The sequence below is a fragment of the Schistocerca serialis genome, chromosome 9 (genome assembly GCF_023864345.2).
Source record: "Schistocerca serialis cubense isolate TAMUIC-IGC-003099 chromosome 9, iqSchSeri2.2, whole genome shotgun sequence".
In the NCBI taxonomy this organism is placed as follows: Eukaryota; Metazoa; Arthropoda; class Insecta; order Orthoptera; family Acrididae; genus Schistocerca; species Schistocerca serialis.
The window spans coordinates 361,793,492-361,817,467 of record NC_064646.1 but is presented as its reverse complement, the minus strand read 5'-3'; the positions used below and the strand labels follow the sequence as shown (position 1 = coordinate 361,817,467).

The following is a 23,976-nucleotide window of genomic DNA, read 5'->3' as shown; positions in this document are numbered from 1 at the left end:
GTGGGGACTACTCAAGAGGATGTCGTTATCAGGAGAAAGAAAACTGGCATTCTACGGATCGGAGCGTGGAATGTCAGATCCCTTAATCGGGCAGGTAGGTTAGAAAATTTAAAAAGGGAAATGGATAGGTTAAAGTTAGATATAGTGGGAATTAGTGAAGTTCGGTGGCAGGAGGAACAAGACTTCTGGTCAGGTGACTACAGGGTTATAAACACAAAATCAAATAGGGGTAATGCAGGAGTAGGTTTAATAATGAATAGGAAAATAGGAATGTGGGTAAACTACTATAAACAGCATAGTGAATGCATTATTGCGGCAAAGATAGATACAAAGCCCACACCTACTACAGTAGTACAAGTTTATATGCCAACTAGCTCTGCAGATGACGAAGAAATTGAAGAAATGTATGATGAAATAAAAGAAATTATTCAGATAGTGAAGGGTGACGAAAATTTAATAGTCATGGGTGACTGGAATTCGGTAGTAGGAAAAGGGAGAGAAGGAAACGTAGTAGGTGAATATGGATTGGGGCTAAGAAATGAAAGAGGAAGGCGCCTGGTACAATTTTGCACAGAGCACAACTTAATCATAGCTAACACTTGGTTCAAGAATCATAAAAGAAGGCTGTATACATGGAAGAAGCCTCGAGATACTGACAGGTTTCAGATAGATTATCTAATGGTGAGACAGAGATTTAGGAACCAGGTTTTAAATTGTAAGACATTTCCAGAGGCAGATGTGGACTCTGACCACAACCCATAGGTTATGACCTGTAGATTAAAACTGAAGAAACTGCAAAAAGGTGGGAATTTAAGGAGATGGGACATGGATAAACTGACTAAACCAGAGGTTGTATAGAGTTTCAGGGAGAGCATAAGGGAACAATTGACAGGAATGAGGGAAAGAAATACAGTAGAAGAAGAATGGGTAGCTTTGAGGGATAGAGTAGTGAAGGTAGCAGAGGATCAAGTAGGTAAAGAGACGAGGGCTAGTAGAAATCCTTGGGTAACAGAAGAAATATTGAATTTAATTGATGAAAGGAGAAAATATAAAAATGCAGTAAATGAAGCAGGCAAAAAGGAATACAAACGTCTCAAAAATGAGATCGACAGGAAGTGCAAAATGGCTAAGCAGAGATGGCTAGAGGACAAATGTAAGGATGTAGAGGCTTATCCCGCTAAGGGTAAGATAGATACTGCCTACAGGAAGATTAAAGAGACCTTTGAAAATAAGAGAACCACTTGCATGAACATCAAGAGCTCAGATGGAAACCCAGTTCTAAGCAAAGAAGGGAAAGCAGAAAGGTGGAAGGAGTATATAGAGGGTCTAAACAAGGGCGATGTACTTGAGGACAATATTATGGAAATGAAAGAGGATGTAGATGAAGATGAAATGGGAGATACGATACTGCGTGAAGAGTTTGACAGAGCACTGAAAAACCTGAGTCGAAACAAGGCCCCTGGAGTAGACAACATTCCAATGGAACTACTGACGGCCTTGGGAGAGCCAGTCCTGACAAAACTCTACCATCTGGTGAGCAAGATGTTTGAAACAGGCGAAATACCCTCAGACTTCAAGAAGAATATAATAATTCCAATCCCAAAGAAAGCAGGTGTTGACAGATGTGAAAATTACCAAACTATCAGTTTAATAAGTCACAGCTGCAAAATACTAACGCGAATTCTTTACAGAAGAATGGAAAAACTAGTAGAAGCCGACCTCGGGGAAGATCAGTTTGGATTCCGCAGAAATGTTGGAATACGTGAAGCAATACTGACCCTACGACTCATCTTAGAAGCTAGATTAAGGAAGGGTAAACCTACGTTTCTAGCATTTGTAGACCTAGAGAAAGCTTTTGACAATGTTGACTGGAATACTCTCTTTCAAATTCTGAAGGTGGCAGGGGTAAAATACAGGGAGCGGAAGGCTATTTACAATTTGTACAGAAACCAGATGGCAGTTATAAGAATCAAGGGGCATGAAAGGGAAGCAGTGGTTGGGAAGGGAGTGAGACAGGGCTGTAGCCTCTCCCCGATGTTATTCAATCCGTATATTGAGCAAGCAGTGAAGGAAACAAAAGAAAAATTCGGAGTAAGCATTAAAATCCATGGAGAAGAAATAAAAACTTTGAGGTTCGCCGATGACATTGTAATTCTGTCAGAGACGGCAAAGGACTTGGAAGAGCAGTTGAATGGAATGGACAGTGTCTTGAAAGGAGGGTATAAGATGAACATCAACAAAAGAAAAACAAGGAATTAAGTCGGGTGATGCTGAGGGAATTAGATTAGGAAATGAGACACTTAAAGTAGTAAAGGAGTTTTGCTATTTGGGGAGCAAAATAACAGATGATGGTCGAAGTGGAGACGATATAAAATGTAGACTGGCAATGGCAACGAAAGCGTTTCTGAAGAAGAGAAATTCGTTAACATCGAGTATAGATTTAAGTGACAGGATGTCGTTTCTGAAAGTATTTGTATGGAGTGTAGCCATGTATGGAAGTGAAACATGGACGATAAATAGTTTAGACAAGAGGAGAATAGAAGCTTTCGAAATGTGGGGCTACAGAAGAACGCTGAAGATCAGATGGGTAGATCAAGTAACTAATGAGGAGGTACTGAACCGAATTGGGGAGAAGAGAAAGTTGTGGTACAACTTGATTAGTAAAAGGGATCGGTTGGTAGGACATGTTCTGAGGCATCAAGGGATCACCAATTTAGTATTGGAGGGCAGCGTGGAGGGTAAAAATTGTAGAGGGAGACCAAGAGATGAATACGCTAAGTAGATTCAGAAGGATGTAGGTTGCGGTAGGTACTGGGAGATGAAGAGGCTTGCACAGAAATGAGTAGTGTGGAGAGCTGCATCAAACCAGTCTCAGGACTGAAGACCACAACAACAACAAGTACAAAGGAAAGACAAGATTGTGAGTGGACACTATAACCAATGAGTAATGCCAGGACAGGAATTTTGAAGTGCTGGCCAAAGTACTGTCTAACTATAGTTCACGTTACATAAGAAGATGCTTCTGCGCAGAGAGGCAGAGCAATAGGGAAGTGTGGAGGGGGTAATGTCTGCATAAGCATGGTGATATAGAGAGTACAAAACTCTGTGTTCCCAGGTTCATTTGTCTATGGTACACTGTATTATACATTCATGCTATGAGGGACTAATAAATTTTAAAACCTATTAAGATCAATCATCCACATGACAGAAATCTTACTTCACATCTTGATGACATTGTGCCTGCTGCTCTACAACTACAGTCCATGTGGCATTACAAGGTGAGAACAGCTTTTGTGAAGAAGTCTCGTACAATTTTTCTCAAAATGACGACTGTCTAACACGGTCATTGAAACTACACTCCTGGAAATGGAAAAAAGAACACATTGACACCGGTGTGTCAGACCCACCATACTTGCTCCAGACACTGCGAGAGGGCTGTACAAGCAATGATCACACGCACGGCACAGCGGACACACCAGGAACCGCGGTGTTGGCCGTCAAATGGCGCTAGCTGCGCAGCATTTGTGCACCGCCGCCGTCAGTGTCAGCCAGTTTGCCGTGGCATACGGAGCTCCATCGCAGTCTTTAACACTGGTAGCATGCCGCGACAGCGTGGACGTGAACCGTATGTGCAGTTGACGGACTTTCAGCGAGGGCGTATAGTGGGCATGCGGGAGGCCGGGTGGACGTACCGCCGAATTGCTCAACACGTGGGGCGTGAGGTCTCCACAGCACATCGATGTTGTCGCCAGTGGTCGGCGGAAGGTGCACGTGCCCGTCGACCTGGGACCGGACCGCAGCGACGCACGGATGCACGCCAAGACCGTAGGATCCTACGCAGTGCCGTAGGGGACCGCACCGCCACTTCCCAGCAAATCAGGGACACTGTTGCTCCTGGGGTATCGGCGAGGACCATTCGCAACTGTCTCCATGAAGCTGGGCTACGGTCCCGCACACCGTTAGGCCGTCTTCCGCTCACGCCCCAACATCGTGCAGCCCGCCTCCAGTGGTGTCGCGACAGGCGTGAATGGAGGGACGAATGGAGACGTGTCGATTTCAGCGATGAGAGTCGCTTCTGCCTTGGTGCCAATGATGGTCGTATGCGTGTTTGGCGCTGTGCAGGTGAGCGCCACAATCAGGACTGCATACGACCGAGGCACACAGGGCCAACACCCGGCATCATGGTGTGGGGAGCGATCTCCTACACTGGCCGTACACCACTGGTGATCGTCGAGGGGACACTGAATAGTGCACGGTACATCCAAACCGTCATCGAACCCATCGTTCTACCATTCCTAGACCGGCAAGGGAACTTGCTGTTCCAACAGGACAATGCACGTCCGCATGTATCCCGTGCCACCAAACGTGCTCTAGAAGGTGTAAGTCAACTACCCTGGCCAGCAAGATCTCCAAATCTGTCCCCCATTGAGCATGTTTGGGACTGGATGAAGCGTCGTCTCACGCGGTCTGCACGTCCAGCACGAACGCTGGTCCAACTGAGGCGCCAGGTGGAAATGGCATGGCAAGCCGTTCCACAGGACTACATCCAGCATCTCTACGATCGTCTCCATGGGAGAATAGCAGCCTGCATTGCTGCGGAAGGTGGATATACACTGTACTAGTGCCGACATTGTGCATGCTCTGTTGCCTGTGTCTATGTGCCTGTGGTTCTGTCAGTGTGATCATGTGATGTATCTGACCCCAGGAACGTGTCAATAAAGTTTCCCCTTCCTGGGACAATGAATTCACGGTGTTCTTATTTCAATTTCCAGGAGTGTATTTGCAATAATTGTCATTTTACTGTGATCTGGACTGTATTATAAGCAACATAATTAACACTTCAAGCACAAACCAAAATCATCATATTTGTTTAACAACTGCTTCTACTCCAATGAATTTTTTTAAAAAAGGGAGAGGGGGGAGAGAAAGGGGTGGAGTGGAGGGGGGGGGGGAGAAGGGGGAGGGGAGGGAGAGAGAGAGAGAGTGGGGGTGGGCACTGTAGTTCACTTTAAACTAAACAATGGAAAATCCAGGATGGAATAGTGACAGTGTTATGATAAGGCTCGATTGCTACTCGCCATATAGTGGAGATGGTGAATTGCAGACAGTACAACAAAAAGACTACTAAACAAATTAGAATTATTGGCCATAAAAAGTAATTACACTACTGTGTAAATGGTGGATATGTCATTATATTTTTTGCAGTCAATGACCATTATGAGTGTACACCAACATTCAACATCACATTTCAAAACCACATTTATGATCCATGAAACAAGCAAGTGATTACCATCATCTTTGAATGCCCTCCCCCCTTCCACCCCCACCCCATATAACTAAAAACCACTGATATCTAGACTGGTAATTTTAAGGCATTTTTCCAATTTGTGGCTTGAAAATGACAGGTGTTACCTGTACAAACACCAGAATTTTTTATAAATTTATCTGGCCATTTTCTCATGAATTATTAGAGCACAGAACTCACTGAGAATAGCTTAAATTGCACAACTAGCTAGCTGGCTGCTTTGCCTTAGGCAATGTGGTGAAAACTATAGTTACCAATCAAACAGCAGGAACTCTAGGTAGGAATATCACCAATGTAGGAAGAGACGCAATTGCCATTTACTGTAAAGAAGACATGTCAGGTTGTATACAGGCCCAATTGAAAGACACATATAGCTTTTGACCACAGCCTTCATCATAAAAGACACACACACACACACACACACACACACACAGAGCCACTGTATCCAAGTGCTAACACCAGACCGCCTTACCACCCTAAGACAGTGGCCATGTATATGTGAGTAGTTGGTGAGTGAACATGTGTGAGTTCTACTTCTGAGGAAGGACTTTGTCCAAAAACTTGGTACAAGATGCAGTATAATAAGAAATTCCTTTCTATATTCCACTGTAATTCTAAGGAGCTTTGAGAATACGTCATCAGTGTTTGACAGTAATGGAATTTTATACAGTGATTGGAATAATTATGTTATTATTAAATGAAAATTCATACCTCTTTTAATCATTGGCAGCTCAACAGGTGCAAATGATTTGTCCAGGGCAGCAGGATCATCTACAAAATCGTCACGCAGGAGCTCCTTGAGTTTTTGTTCATCCTCTTCTTTATCAAACTTTCTCTCATACTGGAAAACACAAGATAGTAAAGAAAGTCCTAGTGCCACACAACCAACACCCTCTCTCTATAGCAACCACATTAGTGACCAACAGCTGACTTATATTACTAACTTTGTGCAGGCGCATGTCTGGCTCTCAATGGTCAGGTAAAACCTCCCAAAAAAAGTGGAAGAAACCAAAAGTAGCATGCTAAATGAACTCAGGCACATAAAACACACAACTAATTGACCTCTAGCTCAAAGAAAATGCAGTATTGTTCATTTAATCTCAAGAACATAAAATCTTTCATAGAATTCACATACATTACGAAATGTGTGTATAAACTGAGATTGATTCCACTACTGCCAGGATACCAAACAATAAATCAATGCCAGGCTCATCATCCAAAAGCAGCTTACATAATCCAGCTTGAGGTCAGAAATTAATATAAAGTGAACAACAGGTCCATTGTGTACTTAGTAGGACATATGCCAGAACACTTTGGTATAAATCATCATGTGCAAAGAGTACATTCTGATCCAAATTAAACTTCTAAGAGCACATCAGCCAACACCAGGAGAAAAAGTACATATTCTTGATGGCAAGTTTCAGATTGTATCCATAGAGAAGTGCCTGTTGAAACAAAACAGAGCACCTGTGTGAGTGGTTACCATCTGCTGAAAGTCTCTTGGCAATGAAGGTTCACTATCAAAATTGTTATCTGACATTTGTCAAGTGGCAATACAGTCACTGAACTACACACCATGCATCCCTAATAATTAAATGCCTTAGATATGAGAATTACTGCCATATAAATTTAGTTTCCAAGAATTAAAACATCCACAGCTGCTTCTTCATTAAACTGTGTGACACATCCCATGTCTTGCTTGCAAAAAGACATCTCTCACCTATATACAATGGTCTTTCAAAAAGTAAAGATACAATGGCTCACAGTCTTTAAATAGAACATTTATTTATAAAACATCAGTTACATCTTATTAACTGGATTATTTGTTATTTTTTGACCTAACCACACCCGTTATCCAAACATTTGTTAAGTTGGTGCACAAGCTTTTGTATCCCACAGTCATAGAAGGTTGCCGCCTGTTGTCGGAACCACATTTCAATTTCATCTTTGATCTCTTCATCATCATGGAATGATTTTCCACCAAGATGTGATTTCAGGTAACGGAAGACATGGAAGTCGGTGGGTGCAAGGTCTGGGCTGTATGGCGGATGGTCCAATACGTCCCATTTGAATTGTTTGAGCAGTGCTTTGGTTATGAGCGCTGTGTGAGGCTGAGCGTTGTCCTGAAGCAAACGGACTCCACTTGTCAGCTTTCCCCTGTGTTTGTTTTGAATTGCCCTTCAAAGACGTTTCAAAGTCTGGCAATATGCAGCAGCATTAATTGTCGTTCCAGGAGGCATAAATTCCAACAGAAGAATGCCTTGTCTGTCCCAAAAAACAGAAGCCATGATCTTCTTCGCTGAAATTGACGTTTTGCATTTCTTGGCTTTTGGTGAATTTGAATGGCGCCATTGCATTGATTGTTGCTTGGATTCAGGTGTATGGTGATAAACCCATGTCTCGTCACCTGTCACAATGTGATCAAGGAACTCATCACCTGCTTCAGCATAGCATGTGAGGAAGTCGAGTGCAAAGCCCATCCTTTTCTTTTTGTGTTCTTCCGTTAACAGTTTTGGAACCCAGCACACACACAATTTCCTGTACACTAACCTGACAGTCACAACACCATAAAGAGTTGTCACTGACACATCCAGTATGATCTGATACAATTCTTTCAATGTGAGACGTCTATTGGCACAAACTGCTTCCTCCGTTCTCTGAAGAAGGGCATCAAAGATCACAGATGGCCGACCTGTTCCTTGTTCGTTATGAACATCGGTCCTACCTTCAGAGAAATGATGACACCATTTCGTTACATTTTGTCAGTTCATAATGTTCCCATAAGCAGAAACAATTTCATTGTGAATATCTGCTGGTTGCTGAACTTTTGCATGAAGAAAACGTATGATGGAGCACATTCCGCATTTGGCGGGATTCTGAAACGGCACAGCCATTTTAAACACGACCTACTCCAACCAGAAGCAACGTTCAACTGCCAAACGACCGTGAGGAGAAAGCTAACGGTTCAAGGTTAACACCAGTGTTGCCAACTTGCTCGCCAAAACTCTTCTGTTCCTCTGGCGTACAGTGTATCTTTACTTTCCGAAATACCCTCGTACATAGACACAGATGATTATTAGCACTGAAACTACTTCTGTTATACTTTACATCACAAACAAAATTAAATTTCTTCAACAGAATAACCTGGAAGCAATGTGAAATGAAGCATGCTACGATTTTAACTCTATAAATATAATGGAAGGAAACATTCCACGTGGGAAAAATTATATATAAAAACAAAGATGAGGTGACTTACCGAACAAAAACGCTGGCAGGTCGATAGACACACAAACAAACACAAACATACACACAAAATTCAAGCTTTCGCAACAAATTGTTGCCTCATCAGGAAAGAGGGAAGGAGAGGGGAAGACGAAAGGAAGTGGGTTTTAAAGGAGAGGGTAAGGAGTCATTCCAATCCCGGGAGCGGAAAGACTTACCTTAGGGGGAAAAAAGGACAGGTATACACTCGCACACACGCACATATCCATCCACACATACAGACACAAGCAGACATATTTAAAGACAAAGAGTTTGGGCAGAGATGTCAGTCGAGGCAGAAGTGTAGAGGCAAAGAAGTTGTTGAAAGACAGGTGAGGTACGAGTGGCGGCAACTTAAAATTAGCGGAGATTGAGGCCTGGCGGATGACGAGAAGAGAGGATATACTGAAGGGCAAGTTCCCATCTCCGGAGTTCGGATAGGTTGGTGTTGGTGGGAAGTATCCAGATAACCCGGACGGTGTAACACTGTGCCAAGATGTGCTGGCCGTGCACCAAGGCATGTTTAGCCACAGGGTGATCCTCATTACCAACAAACACTGTCTGCCTGTGTCCATTCATGCGAATGGACAGTTTGTTGCTATCTATAAAGATAGATAAACGACAGCAGTATACCATAAAAACCTCAAATAATGTACCAATATGAGTAATTAGTTTAAATATAAAAGGTTTGTGGCTTAAAGTAAATTTCTTTCCAATTGATGTCTCAGTTTGCTCAAGACAAATAAGCACAAATAAATTTTAAGCAGTAGTGCCCCATGAGAAATGTTTGATAAGTGCAGAAAATTTCATTCTATGAACATTGGATTCATGTAAAAAAATCATGACAGGACAAAAAGTTACAACACACTCTATTCTACAAGCTCCATTAGTTAATTTTCTTTCAGAAAAACAGATGCTGGACTGTAACATTAGCTTTATCTTCTTCATTGCTTCTAATCTGTACCTCTACCACAGCTAATCCCTTTTGCATGTGCATTCACTTATGTAGTCTATTTAGCAAGGGGTCAATACTATCCTTATAATAGGAATCTTTCCAGAAATAACCTGCATCTGTACAGTGTGTTAACTTAAGTTGGCCGATTTCAAAAGGGTGTAGTGGGGAGCAGAAGAAATAAACCTGGCCCCCTAATTGACCACCACTGGGTGAGGAGCTGTGTGGCAGGGGGGAACATGCCATGCCTGCCCCCCCCCCCCCCCCTCCCCCCATAGTGATGGCCCTGGAAACTGTACTTAAAGCTCTCACAAAAGAAGAAGTCACACACAGAAGTAAAAATTACTTAAATTTTGTTTGTAAATGAAACTGAAATGTGCTGACATGTTCAATAAAGATTATTATGTAAACTTATATCAAAGAACTTACATCACAGAAGAGAAACAGTATGAAATACAGTGAAGTAAAACAAAGTAACACAGCAGACACACAGTGCTCTCAATTATTTAATGTTGGCTGCAGTCGAAAACTAATGATTGCTGGCTAAAGCCGTCTGACTTTTACCAGGTTATGCTGATTCAGGACTAGGGAGCAGATTGGTCAACTTTAAGTTAATACACTGCAGTGAATTGTTTTAAATTAAGTAATCTCATAACATGTTGACATTTTGTCTTGTATTGTTCTGCCCCTGCATCATGAACAGGAATTTGTCACTCATACTTTATGCCACTTAAATGAACAAATATTAAATCAAACTATGACCAGAAACAATTATTTCAAATTTTTATCTTACCGTTAGGTTGAGCTTTGGCTTTGGTATGAAGGTGGCTTCATTATCTCTCTCACTGCCATAGCTTACTCGAGTACCACGTTTCTTCTCTCCAGCTGCTAAACCTTCTGAAAATATACCTGTTGACTAAAAATACACCTGTCTAAGAAAACAACACAATAAGACTGGAACTAAACCAAATACAACCATTTTAATGTGCAAGTCACAGTAAAATTAACTGATATGAAGGATTTAGCAGAGGTTCGACAGAAGGAAGTGGAATAAAACTGGGTGTGTGGGATGATGGGGGAGTTGGGGTGGCGGGGGTGACGGGGGGAGGAAGGGGCAAGATTAAGCATGGGGAATATAAGGGGGAGGAAGCAAAATAATATCTTCAGTTGAGAACAACACAACAGCAACAACACTAAGCCCAACTAAATCTCTTTCATAAGATAATTTGTTTGGTCAAATGTCTTTCTCGTATTATTTTAACCTATTTTAGTAAGCATAATTTCTGTCACTATTAACATGAAATATACTAATTTCATGTTTTCCTTCTACATGGTCAGACAGATCAGCTAGATAAGTACCAGGCTCAAGTTCAGGGTTCCTTTCCTGGCTGATCCCTGGGAATGTGGCATACTTTCATAGCACAAATTATCTGCACAGTCGATAATGTCAATGCCGAACATAAGCACCATACAAAATGGAGAAAATGGAACAATTAGGCATGGCAGACCATTGCTTAGAGAATGGGCACAGATACTGTTTGACGAAACAAGGACCTTATCCCAGGTGACAATGTAATGTGATTCAATTTTTAAAAAAAGCAGCTGAGATTTTAATTACATCATAATAAATTCAACAGAGAAGAGGGGTACACACTTAGCACAACATGGATGCAGGCTTTGGACACTGGATGAAAACAAAAATGTCTGAGAATGCAGGAAGGCTGGAGTGCAGTTTTGAATATTGCATTGACCCCTCACTCTTGCTGATGTAATCACTGTGGAGGATGCTTAACTCAACTTCCTATACATGTATCAAATCACCCATCTCTGGAGAATTCTGGACACTGCTGCCTTAGTGGTGTTCACCTTTCTTATCTTGGCAGTCAGAAGTTTTAACTGTTGAGAAAACTGGTGGAGAGTGCTGTCAAAAGATGAGAAATTTTATCTCAACTGACACAGCTTGAAAACTGAGAACACCTCATACAGCTATACCAAGGTAACTTCTTAAGCAAATGTTAACAGGTACCTGAAACTTCAATGTGTTCGTGTTTCACCTAGATTAAAGCAATGAGTGCCCTTTCCATGTTTCAAGGTTGTGTCTTTACTAGCTTGTTCAGAAATGGTAACAAAAAAATCTCAAAATTTAGCACTGTCTGCATAGACTAATTGCTTTGCACCTGCTTCCCCTTATGTGAGGAATCTAGGGACCACAAAGACAAGACCATATTGATTACAGAGGTATTTAAGCAGCTATTCTTCCTACACTCTGTGTGTGATTAGAGCAGGAAGAAACCCTTACATATGGCACAATGGGAAATGCTATCTACCATGCACTTCTGAGTGGTTTTCAGAAGATGAAGGTACATCATCTTAACTTACATTAAATATAGTGAAAGCCTCACATAACACAAGTTCATGTGCAACAAATATGCAACAATGCCGAAATTGTAAATTATTAAGGGCTCGAGTACCATGTAACTTATACTGTTTCCTATTATAAAATATTCTTGGGTCTAGTGCAGCAGGGGATACAACCCGTTGGCTTTGGACAAGTTCGTCACAAGCCGCCAGAGAACAGTTTACCATTTTCGCTTTTGCTGTTATGTTTCAGTTTCGTTTTTTTACTGATTGCTTAATAAAGTGGATCTGTTTATTCTATCTCGTGAGATTTTTTTTTAAAAAGCCAAAAAACACTTATCAGCCACTGAAGGGAGCTACAACACTAAGAAGAATCGCTTCTCGATTGGTCACTTGTGACGTCATGGTCCAAAGCCGACGGGTTGTATCCCCTGCTGCACTAGTCCCATATTCTTTGTACAAAATCTTGACAGAGCAGTATATGACTAACATTAGACAATCAAGTGGTGAAGCACTGCCAGGGACAATGAAAAATCTTAACTCTTTGGTATACATATACGATATGATAAGATGCGTGAAGAAAGTGTGGATATTGTATATAATGTGTATTAAGTTCAGTATCACAAGTACAAATTTGTTTGGAGGTAAATATCTGTAAATCTAAAGGCAAAATGATCTGCGCAACATTATTATAAGAGGTGGAACAAATTAATAAAAATGGAACACAATCTTTGGACATGCCCGGTGTTGTCTAAAGGAGCTGATAAACTAGAAATAATTTAAAAATTGAAAACAATTCACCTGGAGATGAATGGTGGATGGTGACATAGGCAGCAGTGCACCAATTCAGCTTTTGGTGGGATTGTCCCCAAATTTAAAGTACTGTCCAGCATCCCTGGTAAAGAGACTCTGGGCACACTTTTATTCTGCCTTGTGCCAAATTTATGAATCACATGAATGAAGAGAAAGAATTACATGTAAATTTCCTCCCCCAGACACTACACATGATTTGAAATTCACATCTGCCTGTCAAATTAGAGTTAGTTGCATATTTCAAATCCTATTTGAGCATTTTGGAAACAAAAGAGATTGGCATCCAGAAAAGACATTTTGTCCTTCCTCGAATGATGAAGATAATTTATCAGTTTCATCTGTTCTTAAAGTTAAAGTTAAAAGATATATGGCTTTCAATAAAGGTTTGTTTCTCCACATGGCTGATGAAAGAAAATGACTTCACAACAAATTGTGTTTTTTTACTTCACCATGTTTTCAATAAAATCTGAAAGGACAAAAGCTATAGTGGATCATCAGAATACAAAAAAATTAATTCTGGCACAACAACAGTGTTACAAAAATAAAACAGTTATAACTCTCTTTGAGAAGAAACATATGCCTGAAGAAGATGCTGTGAAATGTGCTGCAGTTGTATCTGTTTATCACAGTGTAAAACACAGCCTTAGCTACAAGTCATTGGACTGCCACGCCCCAGTAGCTGAGTGGTCAGCGTGACGGATTGCCGTCCTCTGGGCCCGGGTTCGATTCCCGGCTGGGTCGGAGATTTTCTCCGCTCAGGGACTGGGTGTTGTGTTGTGTTCATCATCATTTCATCCCCATCCGGCGTGCAGGTCGCCCAATGTGGCGCCGAATGTCATAAGACCTGCGATATGACGGCCGGACCTGCCCCGCGAGGGGCCTCCCGGCCAATGACGCCAAACGCTCATTTCCATTTCCATTGGACTGCCACATGAAATTACATCTTTTCTTGTTCCAGAGAGTAATACTGCATCTAAAATTTCATGTGGATGAACTAAGGCAAGGCTGCCTCGAAAAATTTTCTTGGCCCATACAGTGAAGATGTAGTCATAGATGAGCTTCATAAAGCCTTTTATTTTTGTCTTCTGATGCTTCAAACTGAGGAAATACAAAAATTTTCCTTATGCAGTTCTGTACTTTGATGTTATCTGCAGGATATGTCACGGACTGCTAGATTTTATGAAGACTCCAAAGAACGCCACAAAGACATTTTCTAGCAATAAAGAACAATACATAATTTAATGGCTTTCATATGAATCAAGGAAGTGCATACAGTCCTGATACTGCTCCAGTGAACTATGGCAAAAACAATTCAGTTTTTGTCTTACTGAAAAATGACAATCCATCCATTTTGAGTGGTTACTGCAACTGTCAGGCCATAAATAATATTGTAAAACATGATCTTAAAATATTTCAATATGATACAAATGCAGTAGTTTTCAAAATTTACAGTGAATCTGGTTCCTCTGCATCAAATGTTCAGTCACTAATAGAAATCTGAGGGTGTGGAAATATGAGTTTAAAGAAATATTACAACACATCCATACAAGATGGCTCTTGCTACTTCTTGCAACTAACAAAACTGTGTACTGCTGGCCTACCATCATGTCATATTTTATTTCAAATGCCGAAGAATATTATTCAAGACTGATTTGGCAATTTATCACCTCAAATGGTGAGCATGACACTGAAGAAACTGAACATTCACTTCCTCAGTGCTATCTATGTTTTGTGCAGCATATTGTGCCCTGAATGAAACTACTGTTAGAAAACTGGTAAAAACTCAGTTACTTACTGGAATCTTAAGAGCAAGCTAGAGAGCAGGAAAAAAGATAAATTCATAGGAAGGAAAGTTCATGAAATCCTGGAAGAAATACCAAAATCACATAGGTTGAGTTTTGAAAATGATGCGCAGCTTTTCTTGTTATATTGCGTTGACTATTTGTCCCAAATCTATAACTTTTCTGAGGACAATGTGTTGCGCCAGCTTACAAATTGTTCACTTAAAGAGCAAGAAGATTTTCATCTGCAATGGCAGTATGTTTTAAAGGTTACCAAAAAACTGAATTTCAACCTGTGATTTCCAGAATGCATAGGCTGGACTTGATGAAAGTAACACAGAACACCAGATTGTATAGATCTCAATAAGTAGGAGTCCACAACTGACAACTACCATTCCCAACTGCTTTGACTCACAGCATACATACTTTCTGTTCCTACCAGTAAGTTTAACTCATTTGCTGAAGGAATCTTCAGTATGAGGAAGAACCAGTGATCAGAAGAAATAGCTAAATCAAATGTCCATGGCCTTAAGGAAAAGAGAACTTCGAATAAATGAGAACTTTTCAGAAAGTTGTGGTGAATTGCCACCTTTCTTGAAACGTCGCATCCCTAAACATAAGCATGCGTAAACAAATCAACACTAACTTTCAAGTGTCTGTAGTTTTGTAGTACAAGTTAAGAATAAGGTTGTTAATTATGTATTTTGAGGAGGAGTGTGCTATACGGACAGCTGCTTTTTACGAAGACAATGACAATATAACAGTGACACATAAACTGAAGCTAGACTTTAATATCATACCTCATTAGGAATTTGGGGAGGTATGTTCCATATATTCACCTAATTGAAGGCAGTTTCTTTAATGCTACATGCATTTTACTTCTTCAGTGGCGGTTTTCAGCATTGTCAGCTCAAGAGTGAGTGTGGTCCCAGAGATGTATTCATTAGTGTCCATGCTCCAGTTGGCTGATTTACGGCATTCTTTCAGCACTATTTGATTCAAAACATCGCATACATTACTTGCAGTTTGCATTTTGTGCTCAACATGTGTGTTTACAGAGTGTAGTGTTGCCAACTCAATACTACACACCATAAACACATATATTTTGGACACAAAATGCAAAGTGCAAGTAATGTATGCAATGTGTTGAACCAAATGAGGGTGACAGAACGCCTGAAATCGCAAGAAGACTAATGAACACATCTCCAGAACCACATGCATGAGCGAATAGCATCGGAAATCGCCACTGAAGGTGCTTCACAAATAAAAGCAGCCCAATGTGAACAGCAGTAAACAAACTCCCTTCAATTAGTTGCATACGCAGAACAATATATCCATGAACTTTGACGCAACTAAGGAAAGACAGAAAACAGAAAAAAATGATGTCTCATCAGGAATCTCTATGTCCCTTGGAAGCAACTGCAACTGGTGCAGAAATTTGAAACAAAGAGGCTGTTTTAGTGGCTGATTTTGTTAACCTGCCATGTCGCGTCACAGAGTAACAGCAATATTCTGATGACAATTAATTTGAGAATCTAGTGACAAGCAACATGCGGCAACTTAAAGAAATGTTTATGGATGTAAAAGACTTATCTAATAAAACATATCCTCATTAACACTGTTTTATAAATCACGAATTCAACCATTCAGTACAGTATCCAAGCATTTTCTGTCACATCTGTTGGAATTACTAACTCACAACCAAAATATCATGTGCCAACCTATAACAGAACATGGCCCCACTAGGGATCTGCCTGTCACCATTGCTTCCATTAAAATTATCCACACTAATCAAATCCTCAACAATGCACCAAACTAACCCCTGAGCTAGAAAAAAGCTTAAAGAACATAGTGCTAATTTCTCATCTTTCACTGTTTATCTCAGTTATCTTTCTAGTGACAAAACAGTTTGAATCTTTGACAACAACAAATAACAGCAAAGCATCAGGACAGGCATCTGCCCAATTCGTAACATTAGTCTGTTTTAACTTAAGTGTGCACACGCAGTTTACTAACAGTATGGACGTAGACAATCATCTGACGTGGTTGTACTCTGTGACAGTAAAACTACTATTCTCCAATGAGAAACTGCACTAGTAGAACTAATCCTATGACAAACTGGATAATGACATTTGGTTTAAAAACACTTTCCAAGATGAACATAGGATCAAATGGGATTTTGGCAAAATTCTCCTGTTCTTCACTTACACAGTTCTCCTCGCAAGACCATGAAAACGATCTTGTGGCGATATTTGCTCAGGGTAGTTACAAAGGGCCGCTCACATTTACGAATCGTTAAGTATTGCAACGTTATAACATAACACAAGCGACACAAACACTGAATGCTACTTAGCGCAGTAGCACCAAACACGAGGAGTCAGTCACAAGCAAAACAATTATTAGACGATTCCCAACCTGCACATAGTTGGCGTTCCTTGTCCTGTTCGGTCTCGGGTCCCTTTCTTTTTTATTATCTCTCCATCTAGGGTGCTGTTCCGTTCCCTTTCCATCACTGACAAAAACAATAAAATTGTAAGTAAGTTGCTTTGCTTATAAAATACGTAGGTACATATACGTAAAAGAAAACATATAGTAATTGTAGAACACACTCTTTATTTTTATTTCGCTGCACATTTACGTTGGGTCTGTACACTTTACGCTGCTTAGAATCGCCAATGTTAGTCTTTCCTGCTGTTAAAGCACCAAGTGTTAGATCCCGTGCGCCCCTGAATGATGGTAATCGCCCAGGAGATGCAGAAGTCCCTGGTTCAATCTTTATAGAACCTATCAAGCTAGAGATCTGTTTGTAATCCTTATTGCCTGCCATTGTCACGAGAAAACTACAGTACACACGCCGAACACATTACACATTCATCAAGTACAAAAGGTATATAATGACATGAAATTCGTGTTTACAAGCACAAGCACAGTATTTGCTTGTCTTCTGTTTCAAAACTATTGCCAACATCATAAAATTTATAGCTGTCACTGAATTTACTTTTTCTTCGTAAGTCATTTGATTCATTGTTACGATTGTGGAAATCTTCGAAAACAGCGCACGATTCACGAACTAATAATTTCAGCTGCTACACTAAAACATTATTAGAGCATACAATAAAAAAAAGTGACATAGGGCGGCGTCTGAAGATCTGAAGTCGATAACGGTTCGTCAATGCATAAACAGTTAGTTTATTTACGAGGTGATGTGAATCAACGGGAATGAATAAAATGCGAAGTAATAAGTACTATAGCTGCGTAGATGCATCAAGGGTTAGTGTAGGCTACGCATGGTGAATTATTGCTATTTTTATGTACTTCTGCATACGCCGGGCGATCGGCTGGAAAATTACAAAAATTGTCATTAGTATTGTTAAATATGAGTTCAGCAGCGTTAAGGGCGTACGCCCAAGAATATTTCAGCTCTATTAATTCAATAGCTGAAAGAATTCGGGCAGACGTCAATACAGCCGTAACTGCGTATGAAGATTTGTGGCATACGTTAAGTCCTGAAGACCAAAATCAGGTTCTAGACGATACCATTATACATCCAGAGGCTGTACTGAAATATTCTCTCTGTCAACAAAATGAAATAGAAATTGAATGTTTTCCACGGCTACGTTTAGAAACGGGTTATAAATATGTGACAGATGACGACGGAGGAAAGGAACAAGCAAGTGACTTTTTCTTCTATCGCCTCCCCCCCTTCATTGCTAAACCATGAATATAGGCATTCAGTTCTTTAACTTACTTGTTTGTTCACAGGCGGTGAAATGGAGGGATGAACACTCTGCACCATTTACATGGATGACCCAGAGCCAACTGAATCTCAGCATTATGGACTCCACTGAAAAAGACAGCAGGAAACCTCCATTACAGTCTTCTGACACTTTATTTACACCATCAAAGAAACCTTTCACCACCTCTGACGGTTTTGTAGACCCACCAGATGTAGTGTTGGGTGGTTCGTCATCTCGATTGGCAGCTAGTCTTAGTCCAAAAATCAACTTAGCAACAAAAAATCCTTGTGGAGAAGATAGCTTACTAACAAAACTTAAAAACAAGACAGCAGTATTAAAAATACAGACAACTTTGAAATCCACAATGGGCAAACCAGAACCAGAGAGAGTTCCTTGTCAATCTGATAATGACAAGCAAGCCCTTGTTCACACAAAGACAATCCGCAGTACTTCAAACAATTTGAAGAATACAAAGAATTTGGGTAATAAACCACTGGTGTCTAAACCAAAGACTCCTCCTCCACCACCTCCCACAAAACAGAAACATATATCAGAAACCAAGCTAGAGGAAGATCCTGAAAGAAAAGCTTTATTGCCAGGTGCTCCTACTAGTGGTCAGAACTCTAAAGAAACTAAGGAACATTTGGTAGTGAAATCTACTACTTCCATTGATTCAATTGATTTAGATGATTTCCGTATTAATCTGAATAGCCCATCAAAGGATGTTCCAAAAACAGGTTTTGATTTCCTAGACAACTGGTAGTTGTGCTTCATTTTTTGCATTTTTCTTTTGCATGGGTCACCAAAGATACATCTACCGAACGATATTTATGGTGTGTAAAACTTCAAAGTCTTATGCTCTGTCTTACTTTTGTATTCCTATGGTTCATAACTGTGATTTATTAATTTTAGAGATGTTCAACTCTATATCCTGCATCGAGAACTTAAAGAACTGCATAGTGTATTTTTGCTGTCTTGAACAAGATATATGTAGCTATAGAGTATGAAAAGATTAATGGAACTGTAGTGGTATACATTTTCTGAATATTTTTACAATTTTTGTAAGTGGATTTTATAATGATTTTAGTGAAATGTGAAAAAGTATTACTTTTACCTGTTTTATACCAGAAATAGTGTTGATGTACCTGAGTGTTAAAAAGGCTCATAACCTGTAAGAAGTTTTATTCTCGTCCAGTACTGGATAAATATAAGCTTTCGATTATTTATTTTCATGTTGGAGTCGAAGTATTTTTACATTTCACAGATTAACTGAAGCCTTTGATATTGCTTTTCCAAGTAGCAACCAAAATGTTTTCTTTCAGCATAACCTATACCTTGGGCTACATTACAGATCAGTTTGTCACTACAACCTGCATCCCAAAAAATATAGGCATAAAAAATATTGTCAGTGCTCTGATCTTTTCCTGTTTGCATTTTTATGATGTCACGTATTATAACATCACTTCGTCACAGGATGAAGCTGACATCCAGTATTGGTAGATTCAATTGAAGGCAATTCACAGAGTTGTGGTTTTCCAATAAAAACTGATCTGATGTTTGGTATGAATAACAATTTGATCCCAGGGATCACCATGCTTAGCAGCATGTTGAAACTGGGGAAACTCATTCTCAGATCCTGTTTGAAATGAATATCAAAACTTCCTACTCCTGTGTTGATTTTTGAAGGTATTTTTTGTCATTTTTAAAACAGTTGTGGATAAATAGTTTTGCCTCACTCCTTTTTGAAAATTTACAGTTATGAAATGTAAATCATAATTGGCAATTATTCTATAGAGTCATGCATTTTAAGTTCCAGAAAATCAGATACAAGTTGCACTGATTCAGTGTTACTTTTGTCGTCTCTCTCTCTCTCTCTCTCTCTCTCTCTCTCTCTCTCTCTCACTCCCTCTCTCACTCAGTTATGTTACCCTTTGTTACATTGTGTGTGACTACGTGTTTGACTATTCAGCGGATATGCCTTTAACAAATGTTACCTGTTTTTTTTCCCCCAAAATAAGTTGACTATGCTTGAAAATTGGCAGTTCACTCCACTTTAATATTTAAATTGTAGACTTGATTTAACAGTGATTGGTGTTAGTATCTGTGTGGAATGTTTACTTGGGTAAAGCATTTTGTTTACATTGCTAACAATCGGAAACGAGTAACACTAATCTGTATTGTCTTCATTCTTTCTTAGGCAAACTATGAAGCATCGTATTCCATGACAGCCATTAGTATAATGAATATATCTTTTAGTTAAATGTAGCAAATCAGAACTTATACTGAATTGTGTCAGGCTGTGGATGTCTATAAATCAGTTGTATGCTATATGCCATATGAGAGTGCACTGGTGTAATGGTCACCGTTAAAGAATACAAATCTCCAACAGTTAAATATATCTGTTACTGAACTTGGTCATTTTTTGTAAATTGAGAATTTTTTTAATGTCTCACAAACTCAAATGGAAGAAACCTGACAGATGTTATAGAATCAGAGATACAAATGAAATGTGGCAAGTGTCTTTGTTTCACTTTGTGTGTCATGTATATATTAAGATTATTGGTCAATGTGCATATTAACATTCAGGATACATCAACTCTATAATTGTATTTAGTAAAAATTGTTTTAAATTTTTGTTGTGTATTTTTTTTTTTTTTTTACTTATTTTGAGGGTAAAAAGTGAATTTAAATAGCCTATGTAACTATGTTAATCATTATTGCATTTACTGTTTACCTTGAAAGGAACGAGAAAATGTAATATACATGCAACTTTGTGCCTTCCTGAGTGCAGCTTTTTTTTGTCGAGTATATTTTCTAAGTATTAACCATTCTGCAATGCTAGTCCTTTACTGCTGTTACTTAATGTACCACAATGTAAATTTCATTCTGGAGCCCATAACTATTGTTACTGGCTTCCTGTTTCACGTGACAATGTACTTACCTTTGTATCACAGATTGAGGTGTCAGTTTATTAATGAAATAACTACTCAGGTAATTCCTTTCACAACTGCCATATTCATAAACATACCATTTGTTGTTATAGCACAATTATGATGCTGTATATAGGTCAGCATTCCAAAATACTGTGTCTTCAAGGGCATTAATTGAGAAAAGATCAGTAACATCTGCTAGAAATTCAAGTTAAATATTGCTAGTGACATTTCCGAAAGGGTGGTTGGTTTATTTAATGATCAGTTTTGTTTATGGTGGCTTCTTTAATATAAAAAATAAGGAAGATAATTATCTTCTGATACTCATAATTATGGCTGTGGTGCAAGCACCAATTTTCTTACCCATGGCCTGATGTGTGGTGTTGGTAAATTGAAAAAATGCTTGATTTTATTATCAGTACGAGTATGCTGACTGCAGTATCAGAATACAAACTGAACTGTAAAACTGCTAGCATAACAATGAGGTATTTTCGTTGACTCATCAAGTTTCTGATGAAAGTAAATCACTTATCGAACATGGCAGCTGTGATTGTTACTACTGCATCAATTTAAAAAAAAAAAATTCTGTGAACTATGTAGGTCTCATTTAAATGAAACATTATAGTCAGTAATTAGTAATTAATTTCCTGTGCACATTTTCTCTCTCTCTCTCTCTCTCTCTCTCTCTCTCTCTCTCTGTGTGTGTGTGTGTGTGTGTGTGTGTGTGTGTGTGTGTGTGTGTGAGTGTGTGTGTGAGAGAGAGAGAGAGAGAGAGAGAGAGAGAGAGAGAGAGAGAGAGCAGGGCTCCAGCAATGTCACCACTGAAATACCATGTGTCTTTTTATTTCTGTATCCTTTACAGTTTTTCAGTGCAATTTGCATTTGATTTTTATGTATTTTCTGTATTATAAGCTGGCACTCTTCCAAGTATTGTAGAATAATTTTGAAAAGCTAGTGTTAAGATGTAGTGGTTATGAAATGTGTGATTTCTCTGCCCATGACACTTTTTTCCTTTAATTATTAATTTACTAAGCAAGGATATATTGCTCCTAGGATGCATCTATGAATTACTTTCTGTGAAGCTTAATTTTCTCGTCATTTGGCTGTAGCCGGTTTATTGTACTGTAGCCAGTGGCTGTAATTCCCAGAAGACACATAGATGTTAGAGATTTGCTTTGCTGATGTGGTAGAATGTTGTATAGACTTCAGTGCCCCTTGGCTTTGTACCATAAGACAAGTTTTTTTTTGTGTGTAGAAATGAATCATGATTTATGAATGTTCCAGTAAAGTATAAACCAAATTGTGCCAGTGATTACTATGATTTTTACTGGCATATAAGGATGATGTCTCGACCATACACCAATAATGTCATGTAATTATACAAATGTTTGACATTTGTCAATTCTTGTATTGTGTGTAAAATTATTTACCAAAAAAGCAATATCTCTGGTACCCACAGGGCTAGTTTGAGAAGATTTTTCCACACAAGCAACACCACATCTACCCCCCCTACCACCCACCCACACACACACACACACACACACACACACACACACACACACACACACACACACACACTTTTTTCACTTGTCAGTTTTTGCTGCTATGATACACACAGTATGCAAATTGTGCACGTGGGTTCCTCTCTCAGCTTTGTCCCCCAAGTGGCTGCTACTAATTGGCATAAGTGCATTATAGAATTTTTATATTGTTGTGCCTCCGATGCCCTCTCAGCTTGTCTCTCCGAATGGCGGCTAGTGCAGTTTGGGTCCTAAAAAGCCCCAAGTACACACACTGTGGTGGCAATAGAATCTCAGGTTATTGTTTAAAATTTACATATTTCTGTATAAAGTAGTAGTACTGGCTGTGTGTCATAACATTATGCTTTTTCGCATGCCAAAATTGAATAACTTGTATTTGCCAAGGACTGTATCTTTCACATGGTGCTATCATTTACCTGTAATATTCAATATAGAGAACTTTAGGGACTCTTGCTGCATAATTATCATCATCATACAATGGAAAGTCCAGGATTGAATAACAATATGGAAAGAACATTTTCCTACTCACCACATAGGGGAGGTGTAGAGTTGGACAGGCACAGTGAAAAGAATGCTAGAAAAACAAAGCTTTCGGGCAAAGTGCTTCCTCAAAAGTAGAACTATACATGTTTACTTACCAACTTCTCATGTAAATGTGACTACTGTCTTTGGGTGGTACAGTGGTCAGGTGTTAGCACATGGATACAGTAGCTGTGTGTGCGTGTGTGTGTGTGTGTGTGTGTGTGTGTGTGTGTGTGTGTTCTGATTAAGGACTTTGTCAAAAAGCTTTATATTTCTAGTATTCCTTTTATTGTGACTGCCTTAGAATCAGTGCCTCCTCTATGTGATGAGTAGCAATCCATCATTTACATATTGTTCATAATAATAATAATCATGATCATATTTATGATTATACATAGACTTGTTAGTTGGAATAACAACATTAGTGACAGAAAAAGATTATAAATATTTTATGAATTTTATTTTTATGCTAACATTTCTGCCTCTTAGCAGATATATATATATATAAAACTAGACTAACTAGACACATTATTCGACAGATATGGGTTGCAACATGTCTTGTGGTACATTTAGTTCACCTTATTACATAGTGTCGTTGTTTTCCATAAAACAGATGTCTTAGTAAAAAACACATTAAGATATAAATATGTTCAGAGAAGATGCCAGTTCCTGTGTTGATAACAGAAGTGCCAATTCACTCCTTACAATTTTTGTACACACACAATGGAAAGGATGATGAATAATAAAAATGAATCAGTTATGTACCTGTATGTATG

The 23,976-nt window shown here is 39.3% G+C and overlaps 2 protein-coding genes across 3 annotated transcripts in view; one reads left to right on the top strand and one right to left on the bottom strand.

Moving 5' to 3' along the window:
- LOC126419848 (DNA-directed RNA polymerase III subunit RPC4) overlaps window positions 1-17,432 on the bottom strand; it is a 57,413-nt gene extending 39,981 nt beyond the window's left edge. Inside the window, exons 1-4 of the mRNA XM_050087101.1 lie at window positions 17,080-17,432; window positions 16,886-16,982; window positions 10,312-10,434; window positions 6,017-6,146 (exon numbers count right to left, since the gene is read on the bottom strand). Of these exons, the coding sequence (XP_049943058.1) occupies window positions 6,017-6,146; window positions 10,312-10,434; window positions 16,886-16,982; window positions 17,080-17,297 (568 nt within the window). The 5' untranslated portion in view covers window positions 17,298-17,432. The remainder of the gene's footprint in view (window positions 1-6,016; window positions 6,147-10,311; window positions 10,435-16,885; window positions 16,983-17,079) is intronic.
- A 57-nt stretch (window positions 17,433-17,489) lies between these two features.
- On the top strand, window positions 17,490-23,970 carry LOC126419849 (uncharacterized protein C1orf198 homolog). Of its 2 annotated transcripts, none has more exons than XM_050087103.1 (2): window positions 17,490-17,740; window positions 18,233-23,970. In XM_050087103.1, exons 1-2 carry the CDS (start codon window positions 17,690-17,692, stop codon window positions 18,968-18,970), a joined length of 789 nt encoding a protein of 262 aa, XP_049943060.1. In that variant the 5' UTR covers window positions 17,490-17,689; the 3' UTR covers window positions 18,971-23,970. The 2 variants fall into 2 exon arrangements, with proteins under 2 accessions (XP_049943060.1, XP_049943059.1); XM_050087102.1 differs by having other exon boundaries at window positions 17,491-18,140.
- The last annotated feature ends 6 nt before the right edge of the window (window positions 23,971-23,976 follow it).